Genomic DNA, 19,058 nt, shown 5'->3' on the forward strand with positions numbered 1-19,058 from the left:
CTAAAGCTTTTTATGTTGCAATTGAAGAGTGACATAGGTAATTAGTATATAAATTTTTACACTTTTATGGTGTATATTTTACATACATAACAAATATTTTTTAATATAATACAAAAGCTGGTTAGTTCAATGATTGAGACCGTTTGATGTCCTTTCCTATTTTGATAGATCTAAAAGGAACTAATCTAATATGCAATGTGCACATGTATTGAGGCTAATTGATCAAAGTTTGATTGTGTTGAGTCTGTTTTGAGCCTAAGATGCAAAGACATATTTGGTTTGTTTAACTTGAAGCTGACTCAGCATCGAGTTTTTGGAGCGGAGCAGAAGGTTGCTTGAGCTATTCGATTTTTTTACATGCATACCCTCCAAAATATATAAAATTACATAAATATCCATGTAAAATTGTTATTTGTATGTATACCCTTATTAAATACTTATTTTACTTGTATACCTTTATATATATACACACACATACCCATATCATCTAACATCATTAAAAAATAAACTATTTAAATTTAAAATGATTGAAATATCCAGACAGATAGACGCACAAAAAGAAAAGTTTATAAGAATACATATACAAAAAGCAACTTTGCAAAGGTATTCATACAATTACGCATATTTAAAAAAGTATACACTAAAAAAAATCTAAATCTAATAAAAATGATCAAAATTCAGTTATTCTTAATAAAAAAAGGGCAAAAAATATTATCATGTCACATAATCTCATATTAATATCAATTTTTATAGAATATATCATGTTGAATTTACGAAATTCTCGCCTCAAAAACAGGCAATAACTCAATATTTATAAATCACTAAAAAATATTTTACTAATCTAAGCTTCTATAATTAATTTAAAATTGATATACTTCAATCTTTTAAAAATAATGAAAAATATATAGATGTCAAAGATTCAATAATGATAATTATATCAAAATTAAATAGAGAATAGTATTACCAAAATGATCACCTATACTTGACTGAGTTATGATCCTAAAAAAAAAATGACAATGCGGCTCAATCTTTTTTTGACTTGTCAATTCAATTTAATCATAAAAGACTTAAAAAAAAATTAGCTAAGTTTTGATCTTTTTTTAATAAATTTTTTGAATGTATACCCTTCTAAATATGAGAAATTGCATGAATACCCTCATAAAGTTGCTAGTTGCGTATATATCCTTATAATTTTTTTTTTAATATCTACCTATAAAGCTATTTCGGTCATTTTAGTTTTAAGATGTTTATTTTTTAACGATGTTATGGATACATATGCAAATATATATATATATATATATATATATATATATATATATATATATATATATACATATAAATAGTAATTTTATGAGAGTATTTATATAATTCTACATATTTAGAAAGCTATGTATGCAAAAAAAATTCTATAAAATATATTGAGCTGATGCTCCGGGCCATATTGTCATCTCTTGTCCATTTGTTGGATGCTTTTGGGCAGCTTTTGGACGCTTTTGGACTTTTGAAGACAGAATTGGTCGAGGAGAGCAGCCACCACCACCACCAAGAGTTTTCATAATTTCTTTTTATTTTTCAAACTTATATAAGGAATCGGGAGTTTTTCATGTGCCCTTGAGATTTTGTGGAGAAGAACTTTACAAAGATCGAAAAAAAGTCCAAGCGAAAGATTTTTTATCTGGTACGGCAGATTTTAGTTTCAAGAATTTTTTTTCAAAAAAATTCTTCAGAGCCTGTAATTATGTTTTTGCGTTCTATTTCTTATAATGTTCATTATTAATGAATTCTAAGGTGGAAAGGTTTAGTTCCAATGATTATTTTTTTAAAACAATATATTTTATTAGAAAGAAAAAAAATGTCTAAACTTTTATCAGAGGTTCTATGCCATAAAAATCAGTTAATAAATAATTCAGAGAACCCTGATATTTTTGATGGATCAGGACGGGATAGAACCAATTCATGTTGTTCAATCTTATCAAATAATAGACAAAAAGTAATTTTGATTTAGACAAATGTCTTGCTGGATAATTGATTGGCTTTGCTAAATGATTGCTAGTTATAAGCTTCATCAAAATTAACTGTTACAGATTTGCCAATTCGTTAATATAATCTCCGGTTTCACGCAATAAAAGGATTTAGATCTACAAGGTGATACAACTAGTCCAGAGTAGCCAGCAGGCCATTTTGGTGAACTACCCCAATCTGGCCTTGATGAACACCAGGCTTAAAGGTCATTTAGGAACACTTCAAAACGCTGAGATTATACAGAAGGCCGCCATTCCGGTGAACTAGCTTGCTGCAAATTTTATGGAGACCATTACTGGCTCAATCGTTTTATCTATGGCTTCTAGTAACTCCAGTACCATTTCTTTGCCTTCAGTTTTTCCGCACTACTCGCTGCAAAAACTTCAAAGAAAGAACCCGAACAGAGTTGAATAACCCGAGTCTACTTGCTCACAAAAAGCCGAGCTTTAGTGACCAACAAGCAAATGGAGTTAAAGAACCCAAATTTACAACAGAAAATACCCAGTCTTCCCTGAATTAATCATTCTGAATGCTTGCAGATTTTGCTTTGGAACAGTCCGTAGGAAGTATGTAACCACAACTCCGGATATCTTATTTGAGACATTAAAGGACGACGAAGGCAAACTTCAGAAGAGCTGTCGATGACTGCACAGACACAAGGAGGATAGAAGTGTCGCTTCACGCAAGGAGGCCGAGACAATGACATCAAGTTTGATTGGATTACATCATGCAAGGAATGATTGCATGTTCCCTTCTTCTGTTTCAATCTGCATTTCTGATGCACAGAGCTTTACAGCGCCATGCATGCACAAAATAGCTCAAGATCTGCTGCACCAAAGCTGGAGTGGAACACTAGTACACCACTAAGAAAAATTGACCATCATGCATCTGCATCAATGGATCAATTTTGCCAACCCAAACTGATACATGCTTCAGCCTGAACACTACTACCAAAAATTGTAGCAGAAACCTAAATGACAGCTGCCCTTCCCTGCCCTAGCCAGTCACAGCAGCAGTTGATATAGGTGCTCAATAACTCTAGCCGACCAACAAAAGTCTCTTGCAATACTCTCCAAACTGATGTCAAATTCCGATGCCTTCTCTTGGCATCAGTCGTTCACTTGTCTTCCTCCCATTCTCTTTCATGTATGCTGTGAATTTGGCATGTCAAGATTCACTGATGCTTCTTCAAAATCAAATTTAGTAGTTGAACGTAGAAAAACACCACCATACATCAGTTTTACACAATGATAAAGCGATACACAGTACAATGATAGTTGTTATATGGCTTATCGTGATGCTTGGTCAAAGAAGTTGAAATTGGAGGTGCCGGAAGCAAGTGCTGAAGCAGCAAAAGCAGAATAAGCGATCAGTAGGCCATCACAGGTAGAACATTCCAACAAGTAGGTTAAAATAAGCTAATTTTGATGAAAAGGTGATCGACCTTCTCTTGGAGGCATTTTGGTAATCCTAACTGAGAACCATCATAAGCTAGAAAAGGATTGCTCGAATTCTCTTTTATCTTGGCCAGCCATTCACTGGCATATCTTTATCAGCTTCATCTAATTCAAGAACACCTAAAGTTTTTGACACCTGCGGGCCTGCGGCTCCTCGAGCATTGCAAAAAGTTCCCCAAAGTTTTGAAATCCATTAACTATTCTGTACCATTAACCCCTCCATTTTTTTACCTCCCTTGACACTCCTAAGCACTCAAACTCAGTCCTGCACCTGCACCCAAAGCAGATAAGAAACTCTGCTTTGTTTACTTGCAAGAGTAGTCTCCTCTGCAGACTCTTGAAATGTCTTCATCAATCAAACCATGACTGCAATTTTCAATCAACCTACAAAATAGGGAAAACAAAGAAGAGGAACGGCAAAAAATACAGAAAAGAGAACACTAATCAGCTTCGATAAAAGATAAACTCGAACACAACAACAACTAGTAAAAGGGCCAAGAGGAAAAAAAAAAAAGAAAGGGGGGGGGGGGGGGGGGGGGGGCAACGAGACACAGGAAACCAGACGTACATAGAAGACCCATGTGGAAGACATCTCTCCTGGATTGCTTCTTCCTTTCTTCAACTACTGCCTGCAGGTCAAGAGATGCCATTATTCAGCAACACTTCGCGCGAAGCACTAAGACACGTTTACTGCAACAAAGAACCTACGCTAAGTGCGGACACAAGGATACCCACTGGACAATGATGGCGGAGGTGGCAGACTCGGACCGGACCAACCAAGAACTAACAAAGCACCGACACAAATCTAAATACAATCTAAGGCTCTGGAGATGAAGCCAAGTAGCCCATCTGATCCACCAAGTCCTGCACCTCGTCGCCCCACTCAATTTGCTCTGCCGCCAGTTCCTCCGGCGCGACTTCCATCCCCGGCTGCTCTCCTTGCGCTGCCTCATTCCCTACAAGCAGACTCTCGTTCAGCAGCAGATCCTCCCATATCAGATCGGTGATCGCGCCCGAGCTCTGATCCATAGCGTCGAACGTCTGTTCATTCTTCCGGCCGATGCTCGAGCCGCCCACGCCGCTGTCCAGGGCAGACAGCAGACTCTCCATCTCCGATTGGATGGCCGATTCGTCTTCTTCACCTGCTCGCAGATTCTCCGAGCTCGGAGTCGCCGGGAGTCTCCGCTTCCTGCCTGCTCCTGGCAGTTGTTTCATCTGCTGGCTTCGAACCAGAAGCTGCCGGATGAACAGCGGGTTCTTGAGAGCTCGAGCCAGGAACGCCATGGTCCGCTGCTGCTTCCGCTCGGTGCCCTGCATTCGCCGTTCCATTTCGAGGAGCAGGGACCGGGAGCTCTGCTGCTGCTGCCTGAGCTTCACAATCTCCAGCATCAGAACGTTCCGGTCTCTTCTCAGTCGATCCACTTCAGCTTCGAGCCCGAATTTCCCCAATTCCACGCACGCGCCGCCACCCTGCTGCTGCTGCTGATTGGAGCTCTGGCCGACGTTACGCCGCCTCTTGATGTTCCTGAGGAGCTGCTTCTGGCCTCCCAGGAAGCCCCCGTTCGCGAATTCCCATCGGTCCGGATCCACTTTTCGAAAGCCCTGCATCCATGGTCGTCACTGTCAGACATCAGGTCCATCGACCCCACATCCACCTTATTTCTTTTTTTTTTTTTTAATTGTTCTCAAAGCGTAAGGGTTGCTCTAGATGCTTCCAGCGCTGTCTCGGTGTCCCGATTGCTCTAGATGCTTCCAGTAGTGTCTCGGTGTTACGATTGATCTAGACGCTTCCGGTACCCTCTCGGTCGGTGGTCAGTTTCCATCCGCTTTAGAATATAATAATTTAAAAAACTTCAGGATGCTTCAACTAGTTTTGGCGGAATCAAACTTTAATCTCAACATATCATATTATAACACAAAACAAATATTAAAATTTCATACCTCAACACAGACTATCCACAAGTAAAAACAGCCGGGAAGAACTGGAAAACGCTAAGAAAAAAAAGGGGGGGAATGAAACGGTTAACGAGTTAGCCATGGAAGAATTGCCGAGTACTTACGTAAGTGTTAAGCTGGCGAATGAAGCTGGAGAAGTTGTTGTGCTTGAAGTACCTGGGGAGGAGAGTGGTGGCGAACCTATGCGAGTCCCAAACAACGAAGCTATTCCGAGCTCTACTCCACGACACCACCGCGTCCGTCTCCGGGTCCTCCACCATCTCGAACGTCTTCGTCAGGAATGGCGGCGGCCCGATCTCGTGCAGCCCCGGCATCGGCTGAGGGACCTCCATCTCCTCCTCGTCCTTCACCACCACGACGCGCTCCATGAGCACCCAACTGGATTGCTCACTGTGAAAAGACTAAATTAATTGAGAGCTATGGTGAGCTTGGCGTTGGGGCGGGGTTTTGCTGTTATCGGATATGGGCAAGGAGCCGAAGCGGGCCGAGCGGAGTGGGGTATTTATGAACTACGTACAGAAGTTTCTGGAAGGGGAAACAGAGAGCGGTGCTTCGGCGGATATCTTGAGCAAAGCTTTCTACCGAGTTTCTCGCTCGCACTGAGGACGAAGGGGAACACAGGGGGGTCCACGTGTCACTGGGAGGGCACGGATAGAGATGGGTCCTACAAGTATTTATCTAATTCCCGGAAGCCTGATTTCTAGAAAGTTCTCCGAGTATGAAATATTGATATTCATATATAAAACAATTACGTTGGCGAGGTGGAGGATGATCTGGCGCACATGGTGCCCATGTGTCAACTCCACATGGATTTATAAATAAATAAATAACTCGACTGTCCGTACCTTCCCACTTGGCTCTTACCTTCCGGAAACTTCTAAACGGTGTAACTCGCCCACCATTCTTGAAGCATGAGAACATTCTCGAAGCATTACGGCATGCGCATTAAGAAACCCGCAAATATAAATTTTATATTATATTATTTTATTGCAGGGAGGAGGTCACCTTATCCATCAAGTTGACGATATCCATGTAGCGGATATATCTGAGTAAGGCCCTGTTTGGGGGAGCTTTTGGAGGGCCAAAAAGCACTTTCTGGCCCTCCAAAAGTACTTTTAGGTAAAAAACGGTGTTTGGTAAAATTTTGGAAAAGTTGTTTCAGCTTTTGCGGGAAGCTGAAAACAGCTTTTTGGCAGAAGCTCCATTTTGGAGCTTTCCGAAAACGCTGTTTTCAGCTTTGTCGGGAAGCTGTATTTTTTACCAAAATACCCCCATTCAAAAAAAAAATTCCTCCCAAAAACCTCTCTCTCGCTGCCTGTTCCTCTTCCACCGAACCCCACTCCCTCTCCCCCGCCGCCGCACCCTCTCCTTCTCCCCCGCCGCCGCACCCCCTCCCTCTCCCACGGTGCGGAGGTGCCGAAGAAGAGGAAGACGGGTGGTCTTCCCCTTCCCACGGCGGCTGCCGGCCACGATTTCTCCGTCATGGAAAGGGGAGGCGCCGAACAAGGAGGTCCCACGGTGGGGAGGTGCCGAAGAAGAGGAAGAAGAAGGGGGCGCCCTCCCCCTTCCTACGGCCGCCGCTGGTTACGACCCACCCCCTCCCGCATCCGCCACGGCCCGGCCTCTTTCCGGCGCCGTCGGCCTCGCGGGAGGAGAGCTCTTCCCAGGGGGCCAGCCGTGGCCACCGAGACTGCCGCAGCCGCCGCCGGCCATGGCCCGGCCGCCTCCCGCGGCCGCCGCGGCATGGCCCCCTTCCGGCACTGCCGGCCGTGCGGGAGGAGAAGAAAGGAGAACGGGGTAGAGGAAGGAAGGAGAAGAAGAGAAGAAAAAAATAAAAGGAAAAGAAAAGGAAAAAAAGAAGAAGAAAAGGAAAGAAAAAAAAGAGAAAAAAAGAAAAGAAAAGAAAAGAAAAAAAGAATAAATAAATGCATAAATAAATATTTATATAAATGAATGAATGAATGAATAAATAAATAAGATAAAAAATTTACATTATTAATTATTTACACTAATAATTATAATATTTTATATCTTTATTATTATATTATACCATAAATATAATATTATAATATATTATATCATAATACATTAATATGTTATGTTAAATAATTTAATATTATGTTATATTATGAGAAATTAATTTATACTAATAATTATATTATTTTATATCTTTATTATTGTATTATACTATAAATATAATATATATTACATTATATCATAATACATTAATATGTTATATTAAATAATTTAATATTATGTTATATTATGGAAAATTAATTTACTCTAATAATTATATTACTATTATGCTAGCTATGCAATGTCATATTACTCTATTATAATAATATTATTTTACATTACAGTAATATTATACTATATCGTGTATTATGTATTAATATATGTTATATTTTATTAGGCTCTGTTGTATAATACCATGCAATGTCCTTTATGGTAATTTTGTCATACAAAAGTACTTTCTCAGTTTATTTACCAAACACATGTTAAAGTACCACAGCACTTTAGAATTATAGTTACCAAACAGCAAACAGCTTTTCATAAAAGCTCTACTTCAGACAGCTCTACTTCCAACAGCTCTACTTCCAACAGCTCTACCGCCAACAGCTCCCCCAAACAGGGCCTAAGAATAGGCTCCCACATCCACGTAATGTGGCCATATATTTAGACATGCATACATATACATATACACGTATATTTTAGAATTTAGACTCGATACATTTGTTACTTTTATTTTACAAAAATTATTAATTTAAATTGTCGAATTATATGACCTTCAAAATTTTGGACCCTGTGTTACTATTATTTTTTAATTGATTTGATTAAAATATATTAAAATATTTATAGAAGAAAAGAAAAATGAGAAAAAAAAGAGTGGTAAAAAATTTTATTTTTCTATTTTATCATTTTCGGTGCGTCTCAAAAATTATATATATTTGTATACATAATTCATATAAAAAAATATAAGCTGATATATAACCAGGCCAACAAAAAAAAGATATATATTGTTATGTGATCCCCATAATCATTCTAACAACATTATGCTAAAAAAAATAATATTGGTTGATATAGGATTACGCTAATAAAAAAAATATTATGGGTGATGCAGGCTTTACATGATGTCTAAAATTATGCGAACATCCCTTCTCAAACTTAAAATGATATTATAAGTGTCAGCTTGAATTTGGAAACTGAACCATAAAAGTACCGAAAAACTGATGTACTAGATCAAGAATTGAACTAGCAACTCAGAAGCTGACATGATAGACTAGAAGCTAACACAGCAGCTTAGAGATTGATGTGGCAGAATACGAGCTATTATAACAACTCAGAAATTGATGTAACAAATTACAAGTTAACATAGCAACTCAGAAGCTGATATGATAACGTAGAATGCATAATAGAAGCTCACATAACAATTTAGAAACTGATGCAGCAAATCAGAAAACTAACGTAGCAAATTGACTAATATGGTAGACTGACAAGGTAGACAATGTGCCCACCAATATTACTAACTAACGTAGCAAACTGGTATCTGTCAAAGTATCTAACTAACGTGACAGACTTATGTATCTTCCGATGTCGCTGATTGACTTGTCTGATGATGTGGCAGTGAGAAGATACATAGAAAATAACAGTTGCAACGATGACAGAACTCAAAGAGAAAGCAACCAAAGGTCGATAATTCTCGTAGACAAATACATCGTGAATGCAAGAATCCTCGAAGTGGATGATGAAAGGGTTAGAGGTAACAAATAAAAATGAAAAAGGAGAGAAAGAGACCGAGCGGAAGTGAGGAGGGACGAAGGGAGTCCATGTGTTCGTGGGAGGGCACGGATACAGATGGTCCTACAAGTGCTTAGCTAATTTCGTATATTCTAATAGGGAAGCATGATTTCTAGAAAGTTCTCTAAGTATTTTTAAACCGCTTATTATTCTCGAAGCTTTGAGAATGTCGACGTTCGTATATAACACAATTATATTGGCGAGGTGGAGGATGATCTAGCGCACATGGTGCCCATGTGTAACTCTAGGTGGATTTATAAATAAATAAATAAATAACTCGACTGTCCGTACTTTCCCACTTGGCCCTTGATCTTCCGGAAACTTCTAAACGGTGTAAGTCGCCTTCCATTCTCGAAACATGAGAACATTCTCGAAGCATTACAACATACACATGGAGAGAACTTGCGAATATAAATTTTATCTTATATTATTATGCTTGCAGGGAGGATGTCACCATATCCATCTAGTTGACCATATCGATATAGTGGATATAACTGAGAATCAGGCTCTGGTATTCACGTAATGTGGTAGGATACTTAAGAAATGCATACATATTCAAGTAACATGACTAACTATTGTAATAAACTAGTAATATGTTTGAGTGACGTGGCAGACTAACATATCTACCAATGTAGTTTATTGACTTACCTGATGATGTGGCAGTGAAAAAATATGTAAAAAATAGCAGTTGCACTGAGAATAGAGCTTAAAAAGAAAAACATAATCAAAGGTCGTCAATTCTTACAGATGGAGGCATCATGAAAGAAGAGTAAGAGATCTCGAACTGGATGGTGAAGAAGCTGGAGGCAGCAAATAAAACTAAAGTTGGAAAGAAAAGGGTCTGGGCGACGGTGAAGAGAAACGACCTGAAGGTGAAGAAAATATGGTAGAAAAGAGCTGTGGATGCATAAAAAACAAAGGTATTAATATATTAGAAATAGAGAATATGTTGATTCACTAGAAAATAAAAAATTTGTGGGGAAATAGGGAATGTATGGATCCACTGAAAAATTGAGGAACTTTGGGTGTTGATTCATCCGAGAACAGATATCGATAGATCGGCAATGGAGGTTTTCAAAACTTCTAAACGTGGCCATCACGGCCACAATAATGACGCAAGAGATAATGGCGGTAGATTAGGTGATCGGTAGCTCTGATACCATATTAAAATATTTGCAGAAGAAGAGAAAAACAAAAGAAAAAGAAAGAGATAAAGAATTTTATTTTTCTATTCCATCACATTCAGTAAATCTTAAGAGTTATATGTACTTGTGTACAGATTTTATATAAAAAAAATAATATATGTTAATATATGATCATACTACCAAAAAAATTATTATGGATGATACATGTTATTACGTGATACCTAGAATTACTCTAATAAGATCATACTAACAAATGATAATTATATAGGTTGATACAAGATAATGCTAATAAAAAAAAATATTATGGATGATATAATTTGTATGTGATCCCTAAAATTATGCCAACAAAATATAAATAATTTTTTTTCTCATAATTTTTTTATTGTCAATCAACTTAGACATTGCACAACTAATTGGTAGTACATTTTTCAGTTTAAAGGGCATATCATGGGTTTGTTTGAAAAGCAATTGAAGTAAAGTGCTTTAGAAAGCAACTGAGCTTTTATCTCATACTCTACATAAAAATATACACTTTGAGCTTCCATTTGGATCCATAAATCTCCATCTAGTCGGCGAGTACCTCTAATATATGCAGAGTGCAAACTAGAAGAAGTCGGACTCACCTTTTCCGTCCCCACCTTTGGCTCACATATTAATTTCCAAGATGGATCTTGCAACCGTTTACTTTGTCTTCTACCTTTATTCTATACAAGGTATATTTACTACTTTTTATATTTTTAATATCTTTTTATAAAACAGGAGTATACGAGAGCAACCAAAGAGTCCTAAGAATAAAAATGTCCCTCTACTCTGATTAAGCTGTAGACATTCTTTGAAGGTGAGCCCATACCTGGCTCATAAAATTTAAACAGACAAAAATATTTAATATTAGGTCTAAGTGTTTTTGAAAAAGGCATTGTGCTATGGTACTTTTTTTTTGTATGGAATGATCGTCCTAAGATCAAATAACTATATTTGATTGTACCACGGTGATTTATGACAGTGATCTCAAATCACCAACACTCCTCAAATCACCACTCAACCCAATGATGGAATATCCATCCTTGAAGTCGGGTATCCAAAATCACTCTATAACAGCGATTTTGGGATAAAATTTGAGGACAAAAATACCACTCAATTCAGCAGAAAAATTTATATATCAATATACCATAAATATATTATATCAATATTATATGTATTATATATATTATATATTTAAGATATATATCATGTTATTGATATTATTAATCATATTATTGTCATCTTATTATTCAAGAAGAATTTTAAATTATAGTCGAAATATGTATTGTACTCCATATTTATATAATAAAATTATTTAATACATTGCTTTTATTTATCTTATTTTCCTCATCCAAATAAATATTAGTATTAAAAATATTTAACTATAAATAAAAATATTAATTCCATAACAACAATCAATGTATCTTTATAGGATTAATAATTTATAGAACTAATAAATGTATTTTAATAAAATATATCAATAATTCATATATTAATATTTTATTAGGAGTAGTTTTGGTATTATATGGTAAGTAATTTTAAATTTTCTTATAATACTGAATAGGTTATTCGTGGATATCCGAAAATATTTAATCACCATAATACAATATGCTAAATATGATGATCTTCCATTATCAAAAATTAAATTATTTCTTAATTTAAGATCAACTCGATGCGATCCTATTTGGATCATCAAATGTCAATCTTAAGATCCCTCGGCAAAACTAATCCCACATCAATGTATGTGGGTGTGAGTGCATGTGGTAGGATGGCGAATTCTGGATCCGTTATACTGGCGACGTGATCCCGGGCTCGCCCTCCCGTGAAATAATATATCCTGGCGAATCCACTGCCTGGGGGTGCGAAACACGTATAACAATGGAGCCTGTAGACGTTTCCAGCAGGATTGGACGTGGAAAAACTATCCAATCCAATCCGTGAAGTCCACATTTATCAAATTCTATTCCATCATAATTTCTTCAGCATCATTTTAGACATTATTTCCAAAGTTTACAGGATTATTTTGTTCAGACTTTATTCATACTTATATATTATTTTTGTCGTGATGTTATTTTCATATTAAAAATTTTTGGATAAAAACAAGTAGGAACCAAAAAGCGCATAAAACATCTCTCTCTCTCTCTCTCTACTTCTACTTAATGGCAGTGGGAGTAGCCACTATTTTGAGTTCTAGTTTCTCAAATAAAAAGATGAATAATGAGTATTGGAAAGTACCAAAAAACTGAGCTCGTTACACAAAATACATTAATTCAAATTCAATGTTCATCATGAAATGAGTTTTTCTTAGTGATTGCGCATCTCCAGTTATTTTAGATTCGATTCTTAGATGATGCACCGTCAAAGATCAGAACTCGAGCGGCTAAAATGCTCGCGGTCTCCCTCCTTTCTTTCTTTTTTTTTAAATTTCCTTAACAATCATATTTCACTAAGTGATATGCTACTGTAAATTAGTAATGATGGAGGATGTATAGCGGTGTTATATCAGAGTCGAGCAAATGAGTTCCAATGTATAGATTATTAGCATCAAATAGAATATAACTCATTATTTGGAAACTCCTTAACAATTAGCTTGTAAAGGTGTTAACTAGCAGGCAGGATGGTTGTATTAGAGATTGGGGTATGACCTGCCACTTCCCCAAGTTCATCAAACCGAAACAAAAGAAGCAAAGAAAAGTTGTGAGAAGGAAAGGTTGCCGCCAGGCCCAAGAAGTTACTGCAGCTGGCCCAGCCATCAATAGAAGGCCAGAAAGGGGCAGCCCATGGGCTGCTGGTTAGACCACCTCTGGCCTCCTTTCATAATTTTGTTAAGAGTTTGGGCTGGGACCAGTACTAGTGGCCATGCGATTAGCCCTGGACATTCCTTAACTCGTGGTTTAATTTAACAGCCATATTTCGATCTGAAAGGTATTATTATCTCCTCATCGCATACTCCCTCTATGGCTATGGGTTGACTTCGCTCTAATATCATCTGTAACATTGCAGGACCTTACCTAAAATAGCTAGTCAGAAAGTTATTTTTTGGATTCCTTAATTCTGTATAAGTACTCAAAATCTCCTCAGCGAATAACCGATGTGGAATTAAACACACGCTCGCACGGGTCCTCACATAAGATATGCTCGGCATTGCTCGAAAAAAAAGAGTTGCGTTTATGTCTTTTAACACAAAACTTCAAGAACGAAAAAAAGAAAAAAAAACTTTGACAAACATTATACAATTTTTTTAGAAATATAATTTTAGGAAAAGCTAGAAAAAACCAGCTTCTAGTTTCTCCATAATAGTAAGTCCTATTTTCTCTTATTCATATCATCCGATTAAACCAGTATATTTAAATTCAAATCTTTATATTGAATGAAAATAAATTTTATTCTTCAAAATGTTATATAGTCGGACAGAGAAAATATTATTTATGGGGTGACTAAGTAGTTTATTCGTCGTGGCATAAGAAATTTGAGTTGATTTGTTGTCGCTTATTTTATGATATCCTTTTCCTATCCTATTTGCTGAAACCACTTGCTCAAAGCTCCATATAAATAGATACACTCTCCTCACATTCTATGGGGGTGCAAGAATATATTCCCAAACTAGTACAATGTATTTATTGAAGAAGTTAAAATTTTATATCTAAAATTTATTTATTAAACAGATCGAATCAAATTAAATAGATTTTTAACCGATTAAACATATTTAGCAGACTAGGTTAAACAGGTCCAAAACAGATTAAGCAGGTTTTAAATATGTTAAAGAGGTTAAATAGGCTGAATAATAATTCGATCCAATTATTAAACATATTAGAACAAATTAAATGGATTAAAGGCCTAAATCCATAAGTTTAAATAGGGGTGATCCATTTATGATTGAAATTGATTTATTTCAAACTCAAATATATTAGTAGGTTGGATTAATAGATCGGATCACACATTATTATTTTCAGCAGTAATTTGTTTGTAAAATTTATTATTATTGTCTGGTTTAATTTGCTGTGGTTGCATGAAACGCCACCGTTGCCTGGCCGCACCACCAACACCACGCGCAGCAGGCGGTGCATCATCTTTCCAGGGCGAGTCATGGGATATCGTGATTTGTTTATCAGAAAAAAAAAAACAGAGGCTTTCATGGTGCCATTTTTCCCTCCTTCCGTCGCCTCTCGAGTCGCCAATACTAAGCTGGGTTCTTATTTCCATCTGCAGGGCATCTTTCAGCGGGCTTCGTCTGCATCAGGCTCAGCACTTTGGCTGGTGTGCACTTGGCTCGGTCATATCTCCCCGAGATATCATGCTCCTCGCCGGTTGCTGATGCGAGCCCTCCCTCGCAACGTGGAGCATCCATCCATCCATCCATCCATCCAAAGAGAATGCCTGAGCAGAGATTTAACCGGATGGTAAGTACAAGGCCTCTTCAGTAGAATTGAAATGGTTGGACCCTGGACTCGACTGCTTGAAGTGAATGGAAGACTGTGCATTCTTGAACCTTGGGACAAATTTATATTGGTATTTGGAATCACCATCAAGAAGAATGGACTTGCTGGTTAAGAATGCTTCCTGGACTGCAATGTGGCCCCACTTCTTCTTTTTTTTCTTTTTGAGAGTTTGGAAGACAAGACCTAGAGATGTTAAAGATTGAGAGGCACTACGAGAAGGGAGAGAGTTTTATGAGGGAGGATCAATATTGTGAAATTTCTGTATCACATCACGGTTTCTGTGAGGCTGTTCACCATCACCAAACAAAAAGAGAAATAAAAGAAAAAGGACCGAGGTGACCGAAGTTCATCTCTTAAGCATTAAATATTGTAGGATCTTATCCCCACTTTGACGTGGGCTATTTTCGGGTACCGGATTGCTGCTGCTGGAGAGGTCTCTCAGGCTCTGCAGTCAAGGGAGCCTAGGAGTACCATCTCTTAAGTTCCCTAAAGCCTAGGATTGCATAGGCTAGGAACCATTCTTCGATGGCGAGCTTTGTCTTGGTGCCCTCGAGGGAGGACCACCTGAAAGTGGTATAAATTACGGATGATGTGTTGAGACTGGTGACAACTCAGAGGGAAACAGGGAGAAGGAAAAGGCCTTTGCCTGCGACAGCAGGAGGGGAAGAAAGGGGCAGAAGAAATAGACTTTATCATATGGGTTTTTGATGGAAGGTGCTGGAAATCCTTGGAGAGAAATAAGAGTTCAGGAAAGAGGGAGCAGGATAGTTGAGAGGGATTGGATGAGAAATATTGTGGAGGTCTGTTGCAGTGCCTGAAATCACCTTTTCTTTTTGCTATCATTTCTTCTTCAGTCTCTTCTGTCATAACACCATGATGTTGGGTGGGCAACACAAGAGAGTGTGGGTTATTCTACTACTTAGCATTGCGCATATCATGAGCAAGGCAGCAGCAGCAGGAAGACCTTTTCCACATGAGGCTCAAGGTAATTTTTTCTTGGGTCTTCCATCTTGTCCTCTTGTTTCTTCGAGCAATGACTCGAAAATGTCACGCAGCTCTCTTGCACCATCCACCTTGCTTCGTTATATGAAACAATTCGCAGTGCTAATTCAAATGGGGCAACGAGAACATAACACACCAGCTGATGGAGAGTTGCAAATTTGATTTACTAAAGCTTTTTCTTCTTCTTTTTTTTTTTCGTAGACCTGTGTTTTTTCTGATTTAATCGTGCTTCTTCTCCAGTAGAACGCAGCAAGAATCTTTGGTTACTTCGTGTGCTAATACTTTCCTTGCCTGTCAATGTTCTTGAACCCTGCTAAAATCCTTCTGTTTGCTCGCGCAGGCCAAGTTGCAAGCCATTTCCGGGTGGAGTGGGAAGCCACAAAGGTCCCCCTCTCTCTCTCTCTCTCTCTCTCCCGTTTAGTCCCATATTAGCTTATGCATTTAGATAGATTTTAGTTATTTTTTTGGCTTTTTTTTTTGATGAGATGCTGATTGTGGCAGTGTGTGAGGTGCAAACTATTTCTTTTAAGGGTAGAAGTAGAACTATCGTTATTGATTCGCTCTTATTTGTTAATGATTTGATTTATTTAGGGAGTACGTAAAGAAGAAGGGAGAGGTGAAGGCATGGTACGTGAAGATGGGCTCAAAGGGGCGAGCCCGCTGGGATCGAGGCCGCCGAGCTGCGAGCACAAGTGCGGGGGCTGCGAGCCGTGCGCGGCCATCCAGGTGCCGACCACCACGGACCATTTCAGGACTCAATTCACCAACTACGAGCCCGAGGGATGGAAGTGCAAGTGTGGCTCCTCCTTGTTTAACCCCTAGTTTTGACGTCCCACGATGCTTTGATATCACGATATGGCTGATGACCGTTCCGTGTACCAAATTCCAGATGCTGAAATCCTCCGATCGAACGATGAAAGATCGTCTTATCATGTCAAGTTTCATGAACTAGATCTCAGCTCTGAAGGCCTAATTGCAACAATGAAAGGTAGCAGTTGACATCAGCGGTCGTCTCTTGACATATTTTTTCCTTTTGACTGGGTTGAGACATTTTTATATTGCTTCTTTAAAAGAAAGGTTTTGATATGGTCAAGAGGCCGTAAACAAAAAGGGCCCAGAAAAAACCGGGCCGCCCAACTGGAGCAGCAGAGGCCCAACATCCCATGTCAATGGAATGAGGACTAATCTATAGGGAAAATTCTCCCAAACTTAATTTCCATGAGAAGATTCAACCTTGATTATGTTGGTATTTACATAATATTTTTTTTTGAACTTAAAGAAAAACTTAAACTCTCCTTTTGTTATAGAAAAAGAAATATTATTGCAATTGAATTGAATGCTGAATAATGGATGTGGTAAGCAACGGTCAAAATTTTGATTATTGTGGATTTATACATCAAAATATCGTGAATATTCTTGAAATAATTAATACCATGAACTGTCAAAGATCAACAATATAGTCCACCCAAGTGTGAACATGGTACAATTACGCGCCTGCATGTGGTGGACTCAAAGAAACTTGGGTCGTACTCAATCCTGCAAGCACTCTCACAAGTTCATGTTTGTTGACTTGTGGTCAAAATGGAAACTTGTTCCTAATTACTTATTACCCAGCCGGGCAAAGTCTAAACCGCGTTTGAGCGTGACCGGCTCTCACTCACTCTCTCTCTCTCTCTCGATTCACCAAACCAAACTTGTTGCAGAAGAAAGTGTTCGTCTTGGCTCGTGGCACGAGCACCGTTGCCGCGGTCCCAACTAACACCCATTCGTATCGCAGGAGTCCACCGAAAGCAGTCACAAAACCAATCCAATAAAGTTTTTTTTTTCTTTCTTGACGTAATTTTATTAATAATAGAAGGTTAGAAGAAAGTTACATCTACGTGGAGGAACTTGTTCTCGTACTTATTCTCCAAAAGAATTAAACCATTCGAGAGCTACGTTTCTCTCGTTACATGTACACGTTCTCTCATACGACTCCCATGAAGAAAAACAACTTAAAAATATTTACGTCAAGAAAGACTGCTATCACAACTTGACTAACCAATGGCTACCAACAAGACAGAGACAAAACTGCATGCTATTTTCATAGTACGTACCACATGCGAACGTACGTAGCTCTCTCATATATCCATTGCATGAATAAAAGGGCATGACAAAAGAGAGTAGGTTTATTGCAAATTTGAAATCAAGTTCCCATTGCTCCAAGGTGATGTCTTTTGCTTGGTTGGTAGTTTGTACTACTATATATATACCGTGTCGACATGGTCATTTAGGTTTGATTTTTTTTTTAGCTGGCCCCTTTTTTTTTCAAGGAATTCGGCAAGCTTCTTTGTCCTTGCCTTGGTGGCAGTATTTGACAACGAATCGAATAAATTATACAACGGAGATTTGTTTTCGGAGGGATAAGTTTCCAGTTAGCACAATTTCTAATTCATTGCAGCTACTTTTGAGGAGGGAAACGGCAATATATGCTGTGGTGTTTGGTACATGCAAATGCATGCATTATTGACTTATTCATAGCTGTGAGATTTCTCTAAGCTCATGAACACTTCAACATTTCATGTGAATTGCTTTTAGGTGTAGACTTTGAACCAGCCCCATGTTGAATCACTAGGGTGTTCCAAATGGGTAAGGTTAGCATTTCAGTTTGACATCTTAGAATTCTTTTGTAATGCAAACTGAGTCTTGTATAGGGCTTGCCAGATAGTTTTCTAACCAGCTGAATGGATCAAATTATGAAAAACAAAAGGTTTATGTGCAACCAATTATTCACAACCTTAATTGAAACCCACTCTACTTTTCTGGAAAGTTGTGGGGAAAATAAAAATGGAACAAGAGCACCCTCCTATTACAAAATGGGGGGAGCTAAATTACTATGGGTTTGCTTATAACTGTTAATTGTATTAGCATTCAAAAGCATAATCATGTTTGTAATATAAATTTTAGGAGGAGTTAATGGAAAACTGGAAAGTCCAATATATGGTTGGATCTGAGCAACTCTTTTTTATCAAATGGAAAGATAAGGTTATTATCTAAAACTAATAATTATGGAGTAACGTGAAAATTACTATGCATTATTTACATATCCACTACTGAAGCCGCCCACATCAAGTGGTTAGTTATTAATACAAATTTATTATATTTGCATTATCTAATAATATTGTTACAATTTTTGAATCAATGTAGTGCTTTTCAAAAAAACATCTATGTGCGGCAAA

General features: G+C 37.9%; 1 protein-coding gene across 6 annotated transcripts; it reads right to left on the reverse strand.

Moving 5' to 3' along the window:
* Nucleotides 1-2,017: 2,017 nt before the first annotated feature.
* Nucleotides 2,018-5,996, reverse strand: LOC103702020 (heat shock factor protein HSF30-like). Of its 6 annotated transcripts, XR_005513050.1 has the most exons (5): nucleotides 5,540-5,994; nucleotides 4,215-5,081; nucleotides 4,048-4,108; nucleotides 3,467-3,863; nucleotides 2,018-3,364 (listed from the first exon to the last, which is right to left on the reverse strand). XR_005513050.1 is itself a non-coding variant. In XM_008784290.4 (2 exons), the coding sequence occupies exons 1-2, from the start codon at nucleotides 5,801-5,803 to the stop codon at nucleotides 4,296-4,298; spliced, it is 1,050 nt and encodes a 349-aa protein (XP_008782512.1). In that variant the 5' UTR covers nucleotides 5,804-5,996; the 3' UTR covers nucleotides 3,904-4,295. The 6 variants fall into 6 exon arrangements, 1 of the variants encoding a protein (XP_008782512.1); XR_603243.4 differs by having other exon boundaries at nucleotides 2,041-3,364; nucleotides 4,048-5,081; nucleotides 5,540-5,996; XR_603244.4 differs by having other exon boundaries at nucleotides 2,041-3,863.
* Between the last annotated feature and the right edge of the window lie 13,062 nt (nucleotides 5,997-19,058).

The sequence above is a fragment of the Phoenix dactylifera genome, chromosome 8 (genome assembly GCF_009389715.1).
Source record: "Phoenix dactylifera cultivar Barhee BC4 chromosome 8, palm_55x_up_171113_PBpolish2nd_filt_p, whole genome shotgun sequence".
Taxonomy (NCBI): Eukaryota; Viridiplantae; Streptophyta; class Magnoliopsida; order Arecales; family Arecaceae; genus Phoenix; species Phoenix dactylifera.

Bases quoted from the DNA above. Each gene is read 5' to 3' on its own strand.
- LOC103702020 (XM_008784290.4), bottom strand. From the start codon at position 5,803: ATGGAGCGCGTCGTGGTGGTGAAGGACGAGGAGGAGATGGAGGTCCCT. The intron at 5,082-5,539 runs GTAAGTACTCGG...CCATGGATGCAG, and splicing joins TTCGCCAGCTTAACACTTAC to GGCTTTCGAAAAGTGGATCC.